General features: G+C 50.2%; 1 protein-coding gene across 1 annotated transcript; it reads left to right on the forward strand.

The window, feature by feature from the left end:
- Nucleotides 1–4083: 4083 nt before the first annotated feature.
- On the forward strand, nucleotides 4084–22345 carry HTR1D (5-hydroxytryptamine receptor 1D). Its single transcript, XM_058718679.1, has 2 exons — nucleotides 4084–4263; nucleotides 19801–22345. The coding sequence occupies exon 2, from the start codon at nucleotides 20506–20508 to the stop codon at nucleotides 21637–21639; it is 1134 nt and encodes a 377-aa protein (XP_058574662.1). The 5' UTR covers nucleotides 4084–4263; nucleotides 19801–20505; the 3' UTR covers nucleotides 21640–22345.
- Nucleotides 22346–23085: the final 740 nt, after the last annotated feature.

The raw sequence follows: 23085 nt of genomic DNA on the forward strand, positions 1-23085 counted from the left end.
TTGAGCACTTCGTATAGTGCTTGGCACATAAAAACTACTCAATAAATATTGCTTCCTTTCCTGGATGGATTCTCCATCCTTCCCTTTGCCCTTGTCACTAGCTGAAGGGCCCTCTTTTTTGTCCCCAGGCCAAAGCTGTGAATTAATCTCCATTGCTCAGAGCAGGCAGCAAACTTGGTCAGCCAACTTGGGAGTGGTGAGGAAGGAAGAAAGCAGGGAGAAAGTTGGGTTTCTGGTTCCCTGAAAAGCGCTCATCTGGATTCTGATTCCCATGCAGTGCCTGATCCTCCCTGGCGCAGATGTCCCCTCTGTCTAGACAGATCTCCCCTGAAGAAATTACAAACCACAGACTGTCTGATGACAAAGCTTGCCCCAGACGCTAGACCCTGACACATGTTTCACTCAATCCTGTTCAAAATAGGGCAAGCCTGGCTCCCACAGAGTCTCCCACCTCTCAAGCAGAGGAGACTCCACGGGAGCTGGGTGACTTCTTTTATTAATTTATCCATCCATCCATCCATCCATCCACCCATCCCTGAATGTCTAGGCATGGGACATGCCTAGGTGAATAAGCCCTCCCCTTCCAAAACTCATAATGTTGGGAAGAGGGACACAACATAATTCTGAAAGTTATTGCATCCCAACTGCAATTATAGCCATAGGGAACACTCAGGGAGGGTTACCGTGTGCCGGGCACCGCACTGCATCCTTCACATGAGCCAACGGTCTCATGGAATTGAGGTAACTTGTCCAGGGCTGCACAGATACTGAGCCGGGAAATCAGGATTTAAACTCAGTCTGATCACTGAGTCAACACTTCTAACACCCACTCTGCCATCAGACCTGCAAGGGGGGAGCACCACTTTCGTTCAAGAAGAATGGGGGGGGGGCACCTGGGTGGTTCAGTTGGCTGGGCGTCTGACTTCGGCTCAGGTCATGATCTCACCGTCTGTGAGTTCGAGTCCCGCGTCGGGCTCTGTGCTGACAGCTCAGAGCCTGGAGCCTACTTTGGACTTGGTGTGTGTCTCTCCCTGTACCCCTCCCCTGCTTGTTTTCTCTCTCTCTCTCTCTTTCAAAAATAAACATTAAAAAAGAGGAAGAAGAAGAAGAATGGGAGGGACTCTGCAGAGAAGACGTTTCAGAGCTGGGGCTTGAGGGGTTGAGTCATGGTAAGTCAAGGAGGTATGAAAAATTCTGGAAACAAGAGGGATTCTGACCCACGGAAATGAGGATCAAAACTCTGCATGTGGAAGGAAAAGCATGAGGCAGGTTACAGAAGGCAGGACAGACAGACTGGGAACAGACTGGGAAGAGCTCAGAATGTCAGGACTGGGAGTCTTCAGGGGGGGTGGGAGGTGCTTGAGGCGTCCACAAGGAATCCACGTGTTTCGGAAAGCCCTCTCTAGTGCAGCATGGCCAACGGTTTGCAGGGGGCAGGAAGCTGTTCACGGAATTGCCACAGGTTTTCTCAACGCAGGAGCAGGGATGGGGACTGTGACAGAGTTGTTGATGATGCCCATCTGGGTATCAGAATTCAGGGTCGCGGAGGCTGCCGGTCTGCCGCTGTCCAACAATGCCACTCCCTGACTCAGCCCTTCCCTGGCTCCCATGGCTCTCAGGATAAAGCCTGGGGCCCTTCACCTACCATTCAAAGCTCTTCAAGAGCTGTCTCCTTCCTGCCCCTCCAGTCTCATTCTGACCACTTCTCCCAACTCTAGCAATATCTACTGACGTGCAGTTTCCCTAACCAAATTCTTTTCGTAGAGTCTATGCCTTTACAAGCGCTGTTCTTCCCACCTGGAAACTTCTCTGCTCTCCTTCCCCCTTCTTTGTTCAGATGCCTGCTGCTCACCCTTCAGGCTCACTGCAGGGGTTGCCCTTCCCCCTCCAACCTCTCTCCCTTCTCCCATACAGTGCTGTGTATAACGGCATGTGGGTTTTCTCTCCTGGACTGTAAGCTTACTGAGAGTGGAGATTGAGTTTACTTAACACATCCGCTGGCCCAGGGTGAGGGCTGAGAGGCTGAAGGGAACTCTCCCCAATAGACCCAGCCTTTTCCTTTTTTTAAAAATTAAAAAAAATTAATTTATGTTTATTTATTTTTGAGAGAGACAGAGAGCAAGTGGAGAAGGGGCAGAGAGAGGGAGACACAGAATCTGAAGCAGGCTCCAGGCTCCCAGCCATTAGCACAGAGCCCAACAAGGGGCTCGAACTCAAGAACCGTGAGATCATGAGTCAAGCCGAAGTGGTACGCCCAATCGACTGAGCCACGTAGGCGCCCCAACCCAGCCTTTTCCTTAAACCAACTTTCCAAAGTCATTTACCATTAGGCTGCTTTTGTTGTTAAATGCTGTCGGTTTGTTAGAGCATGCTGAGATGTCCCACAAGATTTGCCTGTCTCTCTTCCCTCTGGTTCTCATCCCTGGTCAGGGCAACTTCTGGGGCTGCCGGGGGGCTTTTCATTGAGGACCCTCACCAGGTGTATTTACTCCGTGTGGATTTCCCGACTGTAGGACCTCAGGCTGGGACCCTGGCGGCAGCCCATTATTTCTGCTGTGTAGACAGGACCCCTTCCTCTTCTAGGACGCTTTGACTTGAGGCAGCAGCAGCAGCAGCACCTATTTTGGGAAATGCCTACATTTGGCATTGTTCCTTCTTCCTATTTTCTATTTGGGAAAAGAGCCCAGGACCTGAGTAGAGTAAAGGGAGTCTGAGGTGTGGCTGCCGATAACTTCTATTTGCCAGTGATTTACTTGCCTGGGATCTGCACTAAGACAAAAAGAACTTTTGCATTATTAACGATCATTGATCACAGCCTTCCAAAAAAGAGAGAGATTGAGAGAGATGGAGGTCCCTGGCCAATGACCAAATGGTAAACCAGGAGGGTGAGGTGTGGACAAAGCAGGGGAGGGCCAGGTGTGGAGACAGGAGGACAGAGAAGGACACTAGAAAGTCCAGAGGAACTGCTGATGGTTCGATGGGCCAGATGCCGAACGGTTGTGTGGGCTGCAAATAACCCAGAGGCAGCACTGCTGACCGCTCCCTATACCCCCCTAAGGAGACTTGGGGACAAAAACTGTTGCCAAGGACAGAGGTCATTCATCATAATAAAAGGGTCAATTCAAGAAGACATGACAATCCTAATGGTGGATGGATTACCTAATAACAAGGCTTCAAAATACGAGAAGAACAAATAGACGAAAAAGCCCAGAAGATTTGGAAGGTCAGCTCCAGCCGGGCCGTGTGAAACCGGGACAGGAGACGTGTCCAGGCTGTGCTTCTTCAGTGGACAGTTCTCCCTGCTCTCAAGTCTTCTCTCAGCCCTGGTTGTCTGGAACCGGGCGGATTCATCTCGGCACAGGAGGCGGGAGCGGCCCCTGCCTCTCCGACCACAACTGCGATTCCTTTAGTCCCTCCCGAGGTCCTTGCCTCGGGTAGCTGCCTGGGAATGCCGGTTCCCCACATTTCTGCGGGGTCCACTCCCCGCCTCCTGCCTCTGCTCAGACGCCACTCTCCCAGCGAGGCGACCTCATCTCTCTCTCCCTTGCCTGCTTTATTTTCTGCCGTGCCTTTTATTCTACAAACATTTTTATATGTTTTACTTATTACATGCATGTAAGCTCCATTGGGCCCACATCTGTTTTGTGCACTATGTCCCCCGTGCCTAGAACATGCCTGACACACAGATCACTATTTGTTAAATGAAGAAAAAAAAATCCCACCAGGGATGAAGGCGCAAGAGAGGTACGGCTGGGGGTCTCTGGGCGTGGCCCACCTCCCACCCGCCCCTGCGGACCCAGTCCGCCCGCTCTCCTACAGGTGCGGCGCGGGGAGTCAGGGGCGGGGCCGGCGCCCACCCACCCCTGCGGCTGGGCCGGGGGTGGCGGCGGGGGCTCGGAGCTCCCCGCCCGGCCGGGACTGGAAGGGGCAGAGCCTGCGGGCCGCGGGCGGGGGGCAGAGTGGGGAGCGAGCCTCGCGGGGGAGGAGCTGGGGGAGGGGAGCGAGGAGGAGCGGCGGGCGCGGTTAGCGGAGCGCGGAGCGCGGAGCGCGAGCCGCAGGGCGCCGGCCGGGGCGGAGGGAGGTGGGGCCGCGAGGGCGCGGGCCGGACCGAGCCCCCGGGGGCGGCGGGGCGGGCGGCGCCGGGACCTCGGTTGGGGTCGCGGCGGAGATGCGGCGGCCGCCGGCGGAGAGACGCGGCGCGAAGCGAGGAAGCAGGACCCGGGCGGGCGAGCCCGGGGTCCGCACCTGCGCGGCCGGGAGCGGGTAAGCGCTCGGAGCCGAGTGCCGCCCGGGGAGGGGCGCACCGGGGCCCTCGCGGCAGCCAGTCCGGCCGCGGCGGCCGTCCCGCGGGCGCTGGGGCGGGAGAGGGCGCCGCGCCTCGGGGTCTCGGTGACCCCGCGCGGCCCCCTTCTTGGCGCCTTCGGACGGGAAGCGCGCGCGCGGGGCAGGTGGTCCCGGAGGACGAGTCCGACCCGCGGGGAGCGTCTGGGGGGCGCCGTCCGGGGCCCCGGGACGCGGGGGGGGGGGGGGGGGCGCCGAGACAGCGCCCGGAGGCGGCTGCGGGGTGCAGGCGCGCGTTCGGGGTGCCCCGCGCCGGGAAGAGACGGGTTGGGGCGGGGGGCGCGCCCCGGGGTCGGGGGCTGCGACGCCCCCGCGTGGCCCCGGGAGGCGGAGGGAAGCCGGGCGCTGCCCCCTGCCGGCCAGGGTGGCGTGCGACGCAGCGCGGGGCCGGTTCTTTCTGGAGGGGGAGTTGAATGAGCGAGCGTCCAGTGTGGAGCCTCGGTTGCCAGACCCGAAGCCCGGCAGGCCCTGACTTGCTTTGTGACCTTGGGCAGGTCACTGCCTCTCTTCGAACTTAAGTTTGCACATCTGCGCATCTTCTCCCACCCTGCAGGATCCGTGGGAATAAATGAGATGCTATAAGGATGCCTTTTTATAAACTGTAAAGTTCTATACAAATCCTAGCTAATCATGTAATGTCGGAACTGGAAGGGCGCAAAGAAATCTGCTTTGCTGCAGATGGGGAGAGTGGAGAATAAATCTTGCCCAAGGTCGCATTGCTTGGAAGAGGATATAAGACTAAAGTCCCCTGCCTCACCAGCTCTGGGGAAGGTCGAAGTTAAGAGCAGGTGCTCTCCATCAGATAGTCTGTATTAGCAAACCTGGCTTGGTTATTTACTAGCTGCCTGACCTTGGGGAAGCCCTGAACCTCTCTGAGCGCGGTTTTCTTCCATGTGAAATGGGTTAAGAATGCAGCCTTCCAGGCTTGCCGTGCAAATCAAATGTGGTCTTTGCTCAGCACAGTACCTGGCCACAAGCAACAGCTCAGTCATTAGTGGCAATAATTGCTCTGGTCAAAGTCATCTCTCAGTCTCTTCCTTGGAATCAGCCTCCAGTGTTTTCTAATTGAGCACACATCACCAGTCTGTGCTGCCCTCTGGACTGCACAGCCACTGGCCGGGGTCTCAGCCTTCCTCACAACGACATGGAGGGACGCTTTACCAACAGCAGCAAGCAAGGCCTCTTGAGCAGCTGGGCCTTCTCCAGCCTTTGGTCCTGTCCAAGTGGAGAGAAAACTGGTATCCAGCTAGGATGCTGGCTAGAGGGTGACATAGGAGGGAGGGGCTGGCCAGCTGGACATGACTGGGCAGGGCACAGGGCCTCCTCTCCTCCCCATGGTGCCTAGTACAGGCCTGGAAATACAGCGTGCTTTCTTAGAGTTTGTCAGTTACATGATGGGTAAATAATGAGGGTAAATTTACAGGGTGGTCCCTTTTCCCCAAGGCCCCAGATGGATGACAGTTCTTGATGAAGTGATGTGACTATAAGCGGAAATACAGATCCTCAGAGCTGGGAGTTCCTGGGACCTGAGAGGTCCCTCTCATCGCAGATAGCTCCTGTCTGAGGCACACAGAGGGGCAGGGGTCTGCCAAGGTCACCAGTATCCTCCAGCAAGCTGAATTCTGCAGACGCCGTTCAGTCTTTAACTTTCTCAGCAGCAGATGACCCTGCCGACCGCACCTTTCCTCTGGACACCCTCTCTTCTGGCTCCTGCCATTTAACACTGTCATACTTGCCCTTCTTCGTCTCTTGTTTTTGCGGGTTTATCTTCCTTTCTACAGCCATTAGCTGCTCTGCTCCCCCAGGCCTTCTGCTCTGCTCATGCTAGACACTCTCCCTGGGTGATCTCATCCACCCCATTGGCTTTAGTTACCACCTCTGTGCATGTGACTCATAAAAGTTTGTCTCCAGCTCAGATCTCTCCTCAGGCTATAGACCCATTTAGGTATTATCAGCCTCACAGTGTCCTAGACCCTGGGGATATAGCGATGAGCTAGACAGAAGGTATGTTTTGGGAGTTGGTGGGGGTGGAGGGGGGAGACAAGTAACAGATGAGCAGAAAATGCCAGATAGGTTCAAGTGCTAAAATGAGCATCAAGCAGGGTGATGTGATCGAGGAGGAGAACTACTTGATATTGGCAAAGCTTTGCCAAAGAGGTGATACTTAAGTGTGGGGCGAGCAGCCGGTAAGAGATGAAGTCAGAGAGGTGGCGTGGGGGGCAGGCAACATAGGGCCTTGTAGGCCGCGGTGAGGATTTCGGATTTTGTTCTGAGATGGGAGCCGTTGGAGAGTTTCAGACTGCAGAGAGGGGCTGCTGTGATTTCTCCAGGGCCCAGGTGGGCCTCACAAAGGAGTTCTGTGTTGATTGCAAGCCTACTGTGCCACAGTCACTGGAGTGCGGAGGGAATAGGTAGCCCTTCAAGGGGCTTCTAGCCCAGGAATGAGAGGCACAGACAAACCTGGAGTCAGGAGAGGGTTTAAAGGAGGGAGATTTTGCTTCTGCTTCATCAGAAAAGGCTTCCTGGAGGAAGCGGCTTTTGAGAAGGGCCTCAGAGAACAGAGAGCAGATTACATTAGGCATGCATGAAGGCAAGAGTGCCCTTCCATGCAGAGGGCAATCAGCCTGAACCAAGTGGCTCCAAATGTGTGGGGGGAAGTCAAGGGAGGGGAGACAGGACCTGTAGGAGAGTAAGAGGTGAGGCGAGGGAGGAAGTCTGGGCTGCTCAGAGCAAGGTCCTGGGTCTGGCCACTTAAGCACTGTGTGACCTTGAGCTGATTGCATTACCTTTCTTAGCCTCAACGGGCTCATACTTGGAAGTATGAGGGAAGAGAAGGGAGAGGGAGGATGCCAAGTGCTGGGGATGGGTGGATGGGAACAGTATAACGGCTACCAAGGAGGAAACAGAAGGGGCTGGTGTGGATGAGAAAGAAGGTGGCTGTATTGAGTTTGGGACCTCCCAAACTCCCAGGAGTGGTGGAAGGAGTGGACAAGTTTCAGCAAAAGGAAAGTGTTGAATTTTATCCCGGGAGTGAAGGTGCAGTTGATGAGTAGATGAGGGGTACCCCACACAGAGGGCACTGGGCTTCCTGACACATGTATACCACTCACCCCCTTCCTGAACTCAAGTCCTGCAGGGAGACAGGCAGTCAGCAAGTGAGCCCAGTGGGGTGGGGAGGAGGGAGTGACCAGTTCCATCTCTTGGGTCCAGAGAAATCTCCAGAGAGCGCGGAGGAGATGGGAGAAAGGGCATTCCAGGTAGAGGGAATAGCCTGGACAAAGGCTCAGAAGAGTGAGAACCACAGTGTTTTTGCAGGAAGAGGTTCCCAGCCACGCAGAGATGGGGTGTTCTGCTGAGTGCAGGTGAATAAGAGGAGGAGAGGAAGGGCTGGATTCTGGATGGGAGAGCAACAGGACGTGAATAAAAAGGAGTCAGGATGCAGGGAGGGCAAGGTTCTCTCAGTCCTGTGGAGCAGGTGTCACTTGCTGACTGCATCTGTCTGCCAGTGCTCAGCTCCATAGCCACTTTCAGAGGGGCTCTCAGAGTTGTGGCAGGTTATCCGTCCCTCCTACTTTCCCCGTGGCTCCCTTCATGCTCCGATGTCATCTCCGTCATGTCATCCCAGGCTCCAGGAGGGTGTTCCTGGGGCCACCGCAAGTCTTCCCAGGGTCCACATATGTTGCTTATGCCAACACGTGGCGGGCTTTAAATATAGAAAGCTATTAAATGGATGAGGAAACAGGCTCAGAAAAACTTGCCCAAAGTCACAGAGCTAGTAAGTGGCAGAGCTGGGGAGCATATCCAGTCTACCTGACTCTGAAGCTTGTGCTCCCAACACAGCTGTATTGTGCCTCCCAGCAGGGCGAACAGATGGTGAATAGCAGGTTTGGATCCTGTAAGCACTAACAAATTCAGTGTTTGATTTCTAGGAACTGAATTCCTGTTGTTCATATCTTGTTTATCCAGTCTGGAGAAGACAGCCTCTCGTTTGTCCTGAAAATGGTTTCACTCCATCAGCTCAGGTGTTCTCTGAGGACCCAGATGTGCAGCATGGGGGAGTGGCAGGTTGAACTCCAGGACCCTGGGGTGCAGCCCTAAAGGTTTCTGGTAGAGTGTGGTCTGCCCCGCCAGTCTGCTCTGAGAATTACTCCCCTAGTATGGAAACTCAGATTGAGATGACTGGGAGATTTGAGGATGCCAAGAGCATATGGTGTGAAACGGCCACGAGAGCCACTAGATACTTCTGTCCTGAGTCTCAAGTTCCTGCTGCAAATGGGAGGCAATGGAAGGAGCTCTGACGGGAATCTGAAGACTTGATCTCTGCCTGTGACTCACTGTGTGCCCTTGGGCAAGTGTCTTACTCTCTCTGGGCCTCTCTCCCTGTCAGCACCATGAGGGAGTTGGACTAGAGGATTCCCGAGTCTTTCCCACTCTGACGCTCAGATCCTTCTTAAACCCTAGAGCTGACGTCGCTCTCATCCCTTGCACAACTCATTGTGGTGCAGGAAGCAACAGCATCGCCTTGTCAGAAATGCCGAATCTCAGGTCCCGCTCTGGTCCCATGGAGTCAGGGCCTGCACTTTCCATACAGTCCCCAGGGAGTGCGTGTGCTCCTTCCAGCGTGAGATGTGCTGCAGTGGCTGTTTCTGCCCTCTCTCTGATCTGTGCAGGCGGAGAGGTACGTGCTGAGGGCTGACGGCAGAGCTCATTCAGGTGGGAGTGATGGAGCCTGGCATAGAACACGTCCCCAACAAAGAGTTTGTGAGTGTGTGCAGGCGTGTGGGGGCGGGGGGCGGGTTTTGTGCAACGAAGGAGGGAGTGGAACTGACTCGTTCACCTTTCCTGAGCGGGGGAGCATGGAGACAGCAAGCTGGACTCCTATCCTAGATCTGCAGTCTCAGACCAGCCATGTCTCGGAGCCGCAGTTCTCTGCCCTGGGAAATGGGAATAATACCAGTAAGACTGACTTCAGAGGTTGTGGTAGGCCTTAAATGAGTTGATAAAGGAGAAGTGCTTAAAACAGTGCCTGGCATAGAACAAGCTCTTGATAACACTGGCCATCACTTTACTACTACTACCGGTCTCGCCCCCGCCCCCACAGCCCCCTGTTCCGCCCCAACCCTGCCCCTGGATTGTGCGGAGTTCCCAGAGGACCGAGATCCGAAATGACCCCTAGGGGGCGATATCACCCCGGTTGAGAACCCCTGGTTCTAGAGCACTGCCAGCCAATAGAAATAGAAAGCAAGCCAGATTGTATATATAAACCACATCTTCTTTATCCATTCATCAGTGGGTGGACATTTAGGCTCTTTCATAAAATGCAATACCACTTGGCAATGAGAAAGCATGAAATCCTGCCATTTGCAGCAACGTGGATGGAATTGGAGGGTATTATGCTAAGTGAAATAAGTCAGAGAAAGACAGATATATGTTTTTATTTATATGTGGAACTTGAGAATCTTAACAGAAGACCATTGAGGAAGGGAAGGGGAAGAATAGAGGTAGGGAGGCCAACCATAAGAGACTCTTAAATACAGAGAACAAACTGAGGGTTGATGGGGGGTGTAGGGGGCGGGGGAAATGGGTGATGGGCATGGAGGAGGGCACCTGTTGGGATGAGCACAGGGTGTTGTATGTAAGCGATGAATCATGGGATCCTAACCCCCAAAACCAAGAGCACACTGTATACGTTGTATGTTAGCCAACTTGACAATATATTATATTAAAAAAAAAGAAAGCCACAAAGTTCATTTTAGATTTAGAAAATTTAGAGGTAGCTGTGTTAAAAGAAGAAAAAAGTGAAATTAATTTCAATCATATTTTATTTACTCAATAGGTCCAAAATATTATCATGCAACTGATATAAAAAATTGTTAGTGAGATATTTTATTCTTTTTTTTTTTAACTATTTGAAACTCAGTGTGTTTTGGGGTGCCTGGGTGGCTCAATAGGGTAAGTGACCAGCTCTTGATTTTGGCTCAGGTCATGATCTCAGAGTTTGTTGAGAGCCCATATAGGGTTCTGTGCTGACAGCGTGGAACCTGCTTGGGATTCATTCTCCCTATCTCTCCCTCTTTCTCTCTCTCTGACTATCTCTGTTTCTCTCAAAATAAGTCAATAAACATTAAAAAAGAAAAGGAAAATGACACTCAGTGTGTTTTACACTACAGCACATCTCAATGGCCACCTTTAAAGCACTCAGTGGCCATGTGTGGCCAGGATTGGCTATTCTAGAGTTTCTCAGCACTGGCTCTCAATCCCAGCTGTGTCACATACTACCTGTGTGGCCTTAGGCCAGTCATTTTCACTTCTCTAGACCTCAGTTTTCTCATCTGTAAAATGGGCATACTAACTCTGCCCCAAGGGGTAGTTAGAGGCAGATGATGAGAGTTTAAAACCCCATTTGCCCACTTTCGCACAAGCATGGGAGAATCTAGTGAGTTGTCAACCAACCACAAAGGCAAGAGCCCTTATGTAACACACTTAGTCTTCCAAGGTGGCCCCTTCCCTGCTGAAAGCTGGTAATAACCCAGTGCCAAGCTGAAAGTAGGAAGAGGCTGAGTTCTCATACTTCCCTGGCTGTTGCAAAGGCCTGGAAAACAGGCTTCGCCTGCCTTGGACTTTTTAAAGATAACCAGCGATCACCCAGGCCAGAGGTTCTCAATCTCCTCGAAACATTTAGGGAGCTTGAAAAAATTACAGTGCCTGGGCTCTAGGTGGGTTAAGGACTAGACATTTGTATATTTTTTTAAACAGTATTTGTATGTTTTTAAAGATCCCCTAGGAGATTCTAATGCACAGCCAGAGAATCTCTGATCTGGTCCAACCCTCGCATTTTCAAGATGGAGAAACTGAGGCCCAGAGCAGGGACTCACTTATCTGAGGCCACAGAGAGTTCATGACAGAGCCAAGCAAAACCTCAGGGCTCCCACCTCTCAAGCCAGGCTCTGTTCGCAGAGTCCATTCCTCACCAGTTCAGGGAGACTTTCATAAACAGGTATCGATCTCTTGCTCTGGGTCAGATGTCAGGGCTGTAGGGGTTAAATAAGACATGGTCCCTGCACTCAAGGTCCGGTGATGGAGACAGTCCAGCATGGTAAGCACTATGTGGTGGTCAACCAGAAGCAGGATATCTAACCCAAGCTGGGCTGGGGGGAGGTTAGGGAAGGCCTCCTGGGGAGATACCAGAGCTTAGTCCTGAAGTGTGATTTGGGTTAGGCAAGCAGAGGGGATACTTTCCAGGCAGAGGACACAACAGGGACAGAGGTTCAGAGCAGGAAACAGCACTGGGCACCCTGTGCCATGAAAACTACCAAATCTGTGCCACCAGAGTACAAAGGTCACAGCCAGCTGGGTCAGGAGATGATGCTGAAATATAAATAAAGACCAATTCATAAAGGGTCTCTTAGACCAAGCTGTGAAGCTGGGACTGAATCCCAGGTGCCTTGGGAGCCACTAGAGGATTGTAAAAGAGTGACGTGGTCAGACTTTTAGTTAAAAGGAAGATTCTGGATGTGATATGGTAAGCGAATAGAGAGGGGCCAGGAGTGGCAGCAGGGAGACCATTTGAGCCAAAAAAGATGGTGGCCTGAAACAGGAGAGTGGTGGCAAGGGCAGAGAAGGGAGAAAAGAGCCAAGGCAGAGTTAGGTTTATGCATTAGAATTTAGTTATTCAGCAAATGAGGGGACTATATCGGTCAGCTATTGCTGTGTAACAAACCATCCCCAAACTGAGTGGATTAAAAGGACATTTATTACTACGAGTCATGCATCTGGAGATTGGCTGATTTAATCTGAAATTGGCTGGGCATTTCTACTGGTTTAGCTGGGCTCACACATGCATCTGTTGGTCAGTTGGGGGGGCTCTGTTCTAGGCTGGCTTTGGCTGGGGCAGTTGGCTGAAGTGGCTCTGCTTCCTGTGTCTTCGCCTCCTCTCGGGACCAGTGGGCTCGCCCGTACATGTTCTCATGGCAATGGCAGAGTGCAAGTGGCAACATGCACAGCCTCTTCAAGACTAAATCTGAAACTGGCTCATTGTCATTTCTGCCTCATGCTGTTGACTATAGCTAGTCCATGCTGAATTCGGACTTGAGGGACAAGGAAATATACTCCTCCTTTTGACAGGGGAAGGTGGAGGCAGCGCAGGGTAGTAGAAACACTGAGCTGAGCTGCGAGGGGTGCCAACCCTCGCTATGTGGTCCTGGACAAGGCACCTGCCTCTCTGGGCATCAGCAATCTCAGCTGATTAGATTGGATTGCATCATTTAAAATGTTCCTTCTAGGGTGCCTGGGTGGCTCAGTTGGTTAAGCATCCAACCTCGACTCAGGTCATGATCTCTCAGGTCTGTGAGTTTGAGCCCCACGTCGAGCTCTGTGCTGAAAGCTCCGAGCCTGCCTGGAGCCTGCTTCAGATTCTGTGTCCCTCTCTCCCTCTACCCCTTCCCCACTCATGCTCTGTCTCTCTCAAATGAATAAACATTTACAGTTTAAAAAAAATAATAAAAATGTTCCTTCTAAATCATGTTTGCCAGTGGGGCACCTGGGTGTCTCAGTCAGTTGAGTGTCCGACTTTGGCTCAGGTCGTGGTCTCGCAGTCCATGAGTTCGAGCCCCACGTCGGGCTCTGTGCTGACAGCTCGGAGCCTGGAGCCTGCTTCAAATTCTGTGTCTCCCTCTCTCTCTGCCCCTCCCCTACTCATACTCTGTCTCTCCCTCTGTCAAAAATAAATAAACATTAAAAAAAATTTAAATCATGTTTGCCGGAGAGGGACTGTTAATTATAACTAACTGTAATTGATGGAGCATTTACTATATGGCTGGGCTTTCTGTTCAGCTCACTAATACATAACAGCAGTTTGAGGTTCGTATTGTTATTATCCCCATTTTCTTTCTTCCTTTCTCCCTCCCTTCTTTCCTTTAAAAGATTTTATTCTTTTTTTTTTCAACGTTTTTTTATTTATTTTTGGGACAGAGAGAGACAGAGCATGAACGGGGGAGGGGCAGAGAGAGAGGGAGACACAGAATCGGAAACAGGCTCCAGGCTCCGAGCCATCAGCCCAGAGCCTGACGCGGGGCTCGAACTCACGGACCGCGAGATCGTGACCTGGCTGAAGTCGGACGCTTAACCGACTGCGCCACCCAGGCGCCCCTAAAAGAGTTTATTCTTAAGTAATCCCTATACCCAGCGTAGGGCTCTGTACCCAACCCCGAGATTAAGAGTCGCACACTTCACCAATGGAGCCAGCCAGGCGCACCTTGTCCCCATTTTCCACCTGAAGAAACAGCTCAGAGAAGTTAAGTGACAAGCCCAGGGTCTCCTTTTGACCCGTAGAACTGGTGGCTAAGGTTCTTAGGCACTTAGGCACTTAACCACTACTTTTTTTGGGTAAACGTTTTCCAAAAACAAAAGTGCCCCAAACACGTGTACAGCCTGATGAACTTTCAAAGATGAACACACCCAGCTGGAGAAATAGAACATGACCTTCCTTCACCCAGAAGCCCTCTCGTGCTCCCTCCCAGTCACTGCATCCCCTTGCCTCAAGGGCAACACTCTCACATGACTTCCATCCGTGTAGGTGAGTTTTGCCTGTTCTTGAACTTTATGAAATTTGAATCACATGTGGTATCACAGTGTTGAGCATAAGAAGCTTCTTCTGTATGGTTGTGTGTAGGGGGCAGTTGGCATTCCTTCTCACTGATGTGTGATATTCTGCTGGATGGATATGCCACAATCATTTGTCCCTTCTTCCACTGCTGTCTGTTTGGGTAGTTTTCAGTTTATGGCTGTTAAATAGTGCCTATGTGAGCAATTCTTACACAAGTGTTTAGGCGGATGTACATGCATGTTTTTGTTAGTTCTAGAGCTGGGAGTGGAGGTTTTTGGTCAGCGGTTTAGCTATGTTTTATCTTCTACATTTTCCAGATTTTATAATTAGAGAAACGGGTGAAAGATTGACTCGCTCAAGATACTAATTAGAAGTCAAAACTTGCACTCAGATGTAGATAGATACACACGCACGTACATACCCCTGTTAACACTTTTCTAGTCTCACCCACATACATTATTTCATGCTCCTGATGCCCCCCAGGAGGTAAAGTTGATACTGTGATTTTACAGGGAAGGAAACTGAGGCTGAGGGAGGTCCCATGCTATAGAGAGAAGGAGACGATATAACAAATGTGGATGCGCTTTGTAAAATATAAAGCACTCTGGGGTGCCTGGGTGGGTCAGTCGATCAAGTGTCCGACTTCGGTTCAGGTCATGATCTCACGTTTCATGGGTTCGAGCCCCACATTGGGCTCTGTGCTGACAGCTCAGAGCCTGGAGCCTGCCTCAGATTCTGTGTTTCTCTCTCTCTCTCTCTCTCAAAAATAAATAAACATTAAAAAAAATAATAAAATGTAAAGCACTCTTCAGATTTGTGGAGAATGATTTCCCCATCCAGGGCTCATGCAGCCATACTGCACGGCTTTTAGAGAAAGATCAGACAACAATTTCTCTGGGGGGTATTTTTCCTACTGCAACAAATCTTTATCACAGAACCCTGTTTTGTTTTGTTTTGTTTTGTTTTTCCTTACAAAAGGATGAGCCTGGCTTCTGAGGCTACATTAAACCCACATATCCTCTTGGTTTCTGGGAAGGTTTTATGACTCCGTTAAGATAAAGATCCTTCAGAAAGGGGAGGTGACTGATCTTCTGCAAACCGAATGAGCCCTGGGTAGGAAACCCTTGTTAAGACGGCTCCAAACAGGCCCTGCTGGGGACCAGCCACTGTCTGGGCTTGTACCCTTCCCACTGAATCCACAGAGCAGTTCTAGGAGAAAGGTGCTATTACCCCAATTTACAGATGAAGAAGAAATCTCAGGAGGTGAAATGACTGGCCTCCATTTCACAGTTGGGATTGTTTGGAGAGGAAGGAACCCAGAAATCCTGCTGGGGGCCTGTTGGACTGTTTCTCAGTCCATTTGAACTGGCTCAACTAGGAAAAGCATGAGCTGGTACAAACGAGGTTTCCTGGGTACAGAGGTTACTCATGACATCCAAGAATAGGAAGGAGTGCCATTGGGTCTGGAAGCTTCCTTTCTCCTCCTCTCTTGAGGTAGGTGGTTCTCCTTTCTCTGCTCTTTTCTCTGTTCCCTCCCTTCTGCCTCTCTCTGCAGACCTCTTTTCTTATTTACCACCGCTTTTCTGCGGCCCCCAAACCTGCCTTGGCCACAGTCATGACAGTGGCCAGACATCAGCCTCAGGATCCTTAGCTTGAAGTTTGTTCCCCTTCCATCATCAATCCATTAACCTGCTCACGGTCTCTTTGCTGAATTCCCAGGAGAGAATCTGATTGGTTCATTTGGGGTCCCATGTCACCCTGGTCCAATCAGCTGTGGGTAGAGGTGGTCTGTGGAGCAAGTTGAGAATGAGACTCTGGTTTCCACCACCGCCCCTGCCCCTCCCCCCCCCTTCTCACAGCAGAGACATTAGAGCTGGGGGTGTATGGTGTAGCTGGGGTTTGTGTAACTTGATTTCGGGGAGATGCTACTGGGCTGAGGGGAGTCCTCGCTGCTGCCATGATGGCTCCCGGGGGTGGGCAGGAGAGAAGCTCCCTAATGTGGCTGGTAGTTCCGACAATGGCAGACATCACTCACCTAAATGGATATTGGTGACTTGTTGGACAGTGGACAGAAGACACCTTGTTGCCTGCAGACCTGAATGTACTCGGACGCATCATAGAGAAACCAGAGAACTCGTCATTCACTATGTTGGGCATTTGGATCCATGATCTTATCAGTTCTCCCCAAGCTCCTTTGAGGAATGGATTATCATCTCCATCACTGAGGCTATGCAGGCCCAGAGAGCTTAAGTGACTTGTCCAGTGGCCATAGCAAGAAAATGGACAGCTGGAATTGGAACCCGATCCTGCCTGACTTAAAATGTATGCTTTTAGCCATTGCCTGCCATCTTTGTTGCCCTCATTACATTTGTTCAGGTCTCCACAATTTAATGCACATCATGTACATGATCTTATTGGAAGTACTAAACACCCTTTGGGGCAGCATAGCCATGCTTATGTTCCCATTTTACCAAGGAAGAAATTGAGGGTCAAAGAGAAGTCGTGACTTGCCCTTGGTTACCTGCTGGTGGGTGGCAGAGCTGGGACCAGAACCCAGAACTTCTGGATTTAAATGTATCAACAGGTATTAATGTATCAAAATATATCAGTGCTACTCTTGGTAGTAGGGTTCTTTTTGTTTTTTTTACAATGTACAAAACTGAATAAGAAAAATTACAAATCTATCATTCCCTACAAAAGAGTATATCTAAAATATACCTACAGTTCAAAGAATAATAATAAACGTCTATGTAACTACCACCACCTCAAGAAATAGAACATCATTGATACATTTAAAAACCCTCCACCATCATATTCCTGCATTTTCTCCCCTCCAGGGGTGACCACCGTCCTGGATTTTATATTTAATATTTCCTTGCTTTTCCTTATGGCTTTGCCACATATATTTGTATCTCTAGACAGTGTGTTTCTTCTTACGTGTTTTTGGCTTTGGCACTAAGTGTTGGTGAGATGCACCCACTTTGACGCATGCAGCTTTGGTTTACTCAGGTTTGCTTCTCTGTGGTACTTTCAGAGGAAAACACCACGTTCTACCACTCTGCTGTGGATGGACGTTGGGCGGTTTCTAGTTGTTCGTTCTAATCAACGCCACCGTGACCATTCTTGTTCCTCTCTGCTGGTGAACACAGAGAACAGTTTCTCTGCTGTGTGTAAATTACTGGGTGGTGAGGTAATCGTTGCATCTTTTGCCTTATGAGATAATATCAGATTGTTTGCTAACGAGGTTCCTCCACTTCACCCTCTACTAGTGGTAGGTGACAATTCCTGTTGGTCCACACCCTCACCAAATGACGTGACATGACGGATTCAAAATGTTTTACCTATTGGCTAGGTGGATATGGTATCTCACTGTTTTTGTTTTTTGTTTTTTAAGTTTATGTCTTTATTTTGAGAGACAGAGCATAAGCAGGGGAGGGGCAGAGAGAGAGGGAGAGAGAGAGAATCCCAAGCAGGCTCCGCACTGTCAGCACAGAGCCTGACTCAGGGCTTGAACTCACAAATAGTGGGATGGTGACCTGAGCCAAAATCAAGAGTCAGACACTTAACCAACTGAGCCACCCAAGCGCCCCCTCACTGTTGTCTTAATTTGCTTTAATTTGTTTTAACCAGTTTCACTCCTGGAAGCACATCTATTATTTGCAGTGCGATAGGAGAGGTAGTTGTTTATAGAGCTACAGTCTTTGTCTCCAAAGGTGGCTGGGTTATGGGAAATGCCCCCAACTTTGTCTAGGGTAGGGAAGGACAGTGGGCAGGAGAGGAGGGAGGCAGCCTCAGAATCGTGTGGCTTCTCTCAGAATTCCAGCCCAGAATTCCTGACCAAGGTAAGCCACCCTGTCCTTCCCAAGATGTCACCCACCAGCCTCCCAGGCCTTTCTGAGCCCACGCCTTTCACCGAATGAGGTCATTGGAATGCCTGAAACGCAAGGAGTGACTGCATGGGTTTGTGGGGGCAAGCATACAGTCTTTCGTGAGAAAAGACTACACCGAGTCTGTCTGGAAAGGAGAAGATTCCAAAGAATCCAACCCAACTTCACATTTTCCATGTGAACCAAAGTGGGAGAAAAACCAGAGGCTTTTGAGGTGGAGCACAGAGCGAGAGGGGTCAGGAGAGGCCATCATTTTCACCTGTCATCGTGAGGCCCCAAACCAGTTTCACTCCTGGAAGCACATGTGCCTTAAGGCTTTTTCTTCCTGATCAAGGCAGCGTGAAGAAGGATGGAAATTTCAAGAGTGGCTCTGGACCCAGTTTTTCCACTTCCACCTGAGTGACCTTGGGCAGTTATGTCACCTCTGTGAGTGTGGTCAGCTCATTTGTAAGGTGGGGGCCACACTGCCCACGTCACAGGGGTGACTCTTGGCCCCAGGGCCAGCTCCATGCCTGGAACATAGCAAAAGCTCTATGGAAGACACAATAATAATACCCTTCAAACTTTGGGAATGTTTTTGAGCAAGTGGTTTAAGATTGGTTTTCTTAAATTGAGACTGTTTCCCCACCTCTATGAAGATATTTAAAAAAAATTTTTTTTTAATATTTGTTATTTTGAAAGAGAGAGAGAGAGACAGAGTGCATACAGGGGAGAGGCAGAGAGAGAGGGAGACACAGAATCCGAAGCAGGCTCCAGGCTCTGAGCTGTCACCACAGAGCCCGACGTGGGGCTCGAACTCACGGACTGTGAGATCATGACCTGAGCCGAAGTCGGACACTCAACCGACTGACCCACCCAGGTGCCCCGGTACTGTTCTTGGTAACCCTGTATATCAGGGGCTACCCATGGGCCCCACAGACTTCAGCTGGGCTCATGCCAGAGATGGGCCTTGTACAGAGCGGCCTCTGGTTTCTCTCACCCTGATCACTGATTTGGGGTCCCAACCTCCAAGAACCCCACATCTCTAAAAACTGAAACTCAGATTCAAGCCCAGAGGGGCACAGAGGAGAAAATGAGTCTTTAAGGTTTTTTGTGGCCAAACTGCCAGTTTCCATTTAGAAAGCTGACTACATTTTCTGGATTTGAACTTTCACTGTGAAAAAATGCTTAAGGTTTTAATTTTTTTTTTCTTGCAATTAACCTCTTCACTGACCAAAAGGTGTTTCTGTTTTTGCTTTTTTTGTTTGCTTTAAGAATCATGCATGCTCAGGGGTGCCTGGGTGGCTCAGTTGGTTGAGCGTCTGACTTCAGCTCAGGTCATGATCTCGTAGTTGAGTTCGAGCCCCACGTCAGGCTCTGTGCTGACAGCTCCGGAGCCTGGAGCCTGCTTCAGATTCTGTGTCTCCCTTTCTTTCTGCCCCTCCCCTCCTCATGCTCTGTCTCTCTCTGTCTCAAAAATAAACAAACATTTAAGAAAAAAAGCATCATGCATGCTCATTCTAGGAAATTTGGAAAATTTTTATGAATAGAAGAAAGGTCACCTCCCCCTCCCCAATTCCTAGAGAAAAACATTGTAAAAATGTGGTATCTTTCCTGGTGACCCTTTTTTCTTTTCTTTTCTTTTCTTTTCTTTTCTTTTCTTTTCTTTCCTTTTCTTTTCTTTTCTTTTCTTTTCTTTTCTCTTCTTTTCCTGTGTGTGGAGTTATTTTGTTTACTTTTCAGATTCATAATTTACAAAGCTGATTTCATGTATTTATAACAAGCCTGTGATGCTTCCAACAGCTCTGTCCCCTCTGGGAATTGTGGGGGTGGGGCACATTGCCCTCTCCCGTATTCTCCCTACACTTCTGACAATGCCAGTGTCACTGCACCATTGCCAGCACTAGGCAGTATGCTTTTAAACTTACGGTTAATCTCAAGCGTCTACATTGCCCTTCTAAAACCTCTTTCCTCTTTTTCTTTTTTAAGCCCTAGAGCTCTGAACATGTGCCCCTGTCGATGAACCCACAGTGATCTGTGTGTTTTGCCTTCTTCCAGCTCATGCACACTTCAGGTCTTGGTAACCAGAATGTTTTGTCTATTCAGGCTCAAACCGATCGCTGGGACAGGAACCGATGTTAAGTGCCACATGATGTGTCAAGATGAACCTGGGGAAACGGTGAGCTATTGACTGGACTGCTTTTCTGAATCTGCTGGTACTTCTTTTAAAAGTTTTAAAAGCTCCCCAGAGGAAACCTGAAACCCAGACTCTTCTCAGAATAGGATGGGGGAAATTTTGAAGTTTTCATTAAACACATTTATCCCTCAAGCTTTGGAAGGAGCCAAAATGCCAAAAGCAAGAGTCCCAAAGCATTGCCCACACTGGTGTATGATATTCTGATAAATGTCTAACAAATTCAGCACATGTACCCTGGGCTTGACCGTTTGCTGGACAAACTTTCAGAATAGTGAGACATCTTGGGATTCATCCCATTTAGGAAAGACCTTTAACTACCAGCTGTCGTCTCAATGTTCTTCAAATAGTCAAGTCTTCTCGAGGTCCTATCACTGTGGTCTGTTCTGATGGAAGGTTCCCACCAGCGTGCAACAGAAGGATGACCTTGCTCTGTAAGAAGGGCAACTGTGAAAGGAGCTGGGGGTGTCAAAGTCTGTGGGAAGAGAGAGCCACCTAGAATGTCCCTGCCAAACCAGCCACTGAAAGACCTTCTCCAGGAGGCCTCTAACAGATCCCTGAATGCTACAGAAACCCCAGAGACTTGGGGTCCAGGGACACTCCGGGCCCTCAAGATCTCTCTTGCTCTGCTCCTTTCCATCATCACACTGGCCACGGTCCTTTCCAACGCCTTTGTGCTTACCACCATCTTCCTCACCAGGAAGCTCCACACCCCAGCTAACTATCTCATCGGCTCCTTGGCCATGACGGACCTCTTAGTCTCCATCTTGGTCATGCCCGTCAGCATCGCCTATACCATCACCCACACCTGGAGCTTTGGCCAGATCCTGTGTGACATCTGGCTGTCTTCTGATATCACGTGCTGCACAGCCTCCATCCTGCATCTCTGTGCCATTGCTCTGGACAGGTACTGGGCCATCACTGACGCCCTGCAGTATAGTAAACGCCGGACAGCGGGCCGCGCGGCCGCCATGATTGCCACCGTCTGGGTCATCTCCATCTGTATCTCCATCCCGCCACTCTTCTGGCGGCAGGCCAAAACTCACGAGGAGATGTCAGACTGCCTGGTGAACACATCTCAGCTCTCCTACACCATCTACTCCACGTGTGGGGCCTTCTACATCCCTTCTGTGTTGCTCATCATCCTCTATGGCCGCATCTACGTGGCCGCCCGGAACCGCATCCTGAATCCGCCTTCACTCTATGGGAAGCGCTTCACCACGGCCCATCTCATCACGGGCTCTGCGGGGTCCTCGCTCTGCTCCCTCAGCTCCAGCCTCCATGAGGGGCATTCCCATGCGGCTGGCTCCCCTCTCTTTTTCAACCACGTGAAAATCAAGCTGGCTGATAGTGTCCTGGAGCGGAAGAGGATTAACGCCGCTCGAGAGAGGAAAGCCACCAAAACCCTGGGGATCATTCTGGGGGCCTTTATCATCTGCTGGCTGCCCTTCTTTGTTGCATCTCTGGTCCTTCCCATCTGCCGGGACTCCTGCTGGCTCCACCCAGCACTCTTTGACTTCTTCACCTGGCTAGGGTATTTAAACTCCCTCATCAATCCAATAATATATACTGCGTTTAACAAAGAGTTTCGGCAAGCATTTCAGAAAGTGGTCCATTTCCGGAAAGCCTCCTAGTCTTATTTGGTGGTGACTCTTGTTATCTTTTGTGACCTGTAACCCAACTGGAATTGTCTTGTTTGTTTCTCCAGAGATTTGGGCCAATCCTGGGCTCTTGGGTTTTGGTTCCATCAATAGAATTGTTCGGCGTTCTCTTCCTCCTGTTGTCTTCTTGACTTCGGTGCCACCAAAAGCTTTGTGAAGGGGGACAAGACCGGAGATTCCACTTATTATTCCAATATTTTCACAGCTCCTCCATGTTGGAAGAAATGCGACCCACAGGATTCCCCGTTGATTCGGTTCAGAGGGGAAGCTGTCTGACTCTGTAGAAAGATCCCAGGTACAAATGGGAGGCTTTCTGGTTTACCTAAGTTTTGTATGGAGCTCAATGTAGGGTAGATGAGGCGAATGACCTGAGCCGAAAGAGAATTGGGAGTCAGGATGGAGGGGTCTCCATTCCATATGGAGCCTTGATTGGAAAATAACACCCAGATCAGCTGCCATGTATCCTTCCTCCTTCCCCAGTATCTCTGTACCACCTTAATGTTCTGAAAAGTTAAAGACCACAATCACCCTCTGTGAAGTAGATCGACAGGCTTTGGACCCACCAAGCTTTGAGTGGGACACCATTCTGAATTTTGTTTTCTGAATTATTTTTTTACATCCTGTTCTCATCAGAGACCTTAAGATGTTGAGTCTTGTCGAATAAAAGCATGAGACGTCATGGTCAGTGAAGTCTTTGGGTAATCTCCCCCCTCTCCCTGGATGGAGAAGCCTTTCAGTTCACTTCAGTCTCCCGTATTTATTGAGCACCTACCACAGGCCAGGCCCTGTGCCAAAATCCTGGCATCTGTTATCTCAGTAGAGCCTCATTACAATGAGAGCCAGTCTCACATGATGATTAAAGCTGAGGGTCTGATGCCTCAGTTCAAATCCAAGTACTACCAATTTCTAGCAAGGTGGCCTTGGACAAGTTTCTTAATCTTTCTTTGCCTCACTTTCCTCAACTGTAAAATGGGAATCAGAATAGGCACGTTACTGTATAAAAATAATAGGCACAAGTTATTGAGTGCCTACAATGCCCTTTGTGCACATTTTCTTGTTTGCGCTTCAGCCCCATTTTATAGATGCAGTAAAGAAATGTTCATGTTGTTAGAGAAGATTTCATAAAGAGGGGACACTTCAGCAGACTCCCAAAAGATGGGCCCTTGTGGAATAGGAGGCTAAGGAAGGGGAGATGTGATGAGGCCTCTTGGGAGAGATAGAGCAAAGGAAGGTAGGACGGTCACACCAAGTGGAGGAAAGAACAAGAACAAAAACGGGAGGTCTGTCCTGCTCAATGGAGTCTCTGGGCTCAGAGAGAAGAATGAGAGCCAGGGATACGGGATATCAGGAAGGAGGGAAAAGAGGATGCCAAAATGGGGTGGGGGAAGCACACAGAGAAGTCTTGTGCTGACCTTGAAA

Source organism: Neofelis nebulosa, chromosome 2 (assembly GCF_028018385.1).
Source record: "Neofelis nebulosa isolate mNeoNeb1 chromosome 2, mNeoNeb1.pri, whole genome shotgun sequence".
Taxonomy (NCBI): Eukaryota; Metazoa; Chordata; class Mammalia; order Carnivora; family Felidae; genus Neofelis; species Neofelis nebulosa.

Bases quoted from the DNA above. Each gene is read 5' to 3' on its own strand.
- HTR1D (XM_058718679.1), top strand. From the start codon at position 20,506: ATGTCCCTGCCAAACCAGCCACTGAAAGACCTTCTCCAGGAGGCCTCT.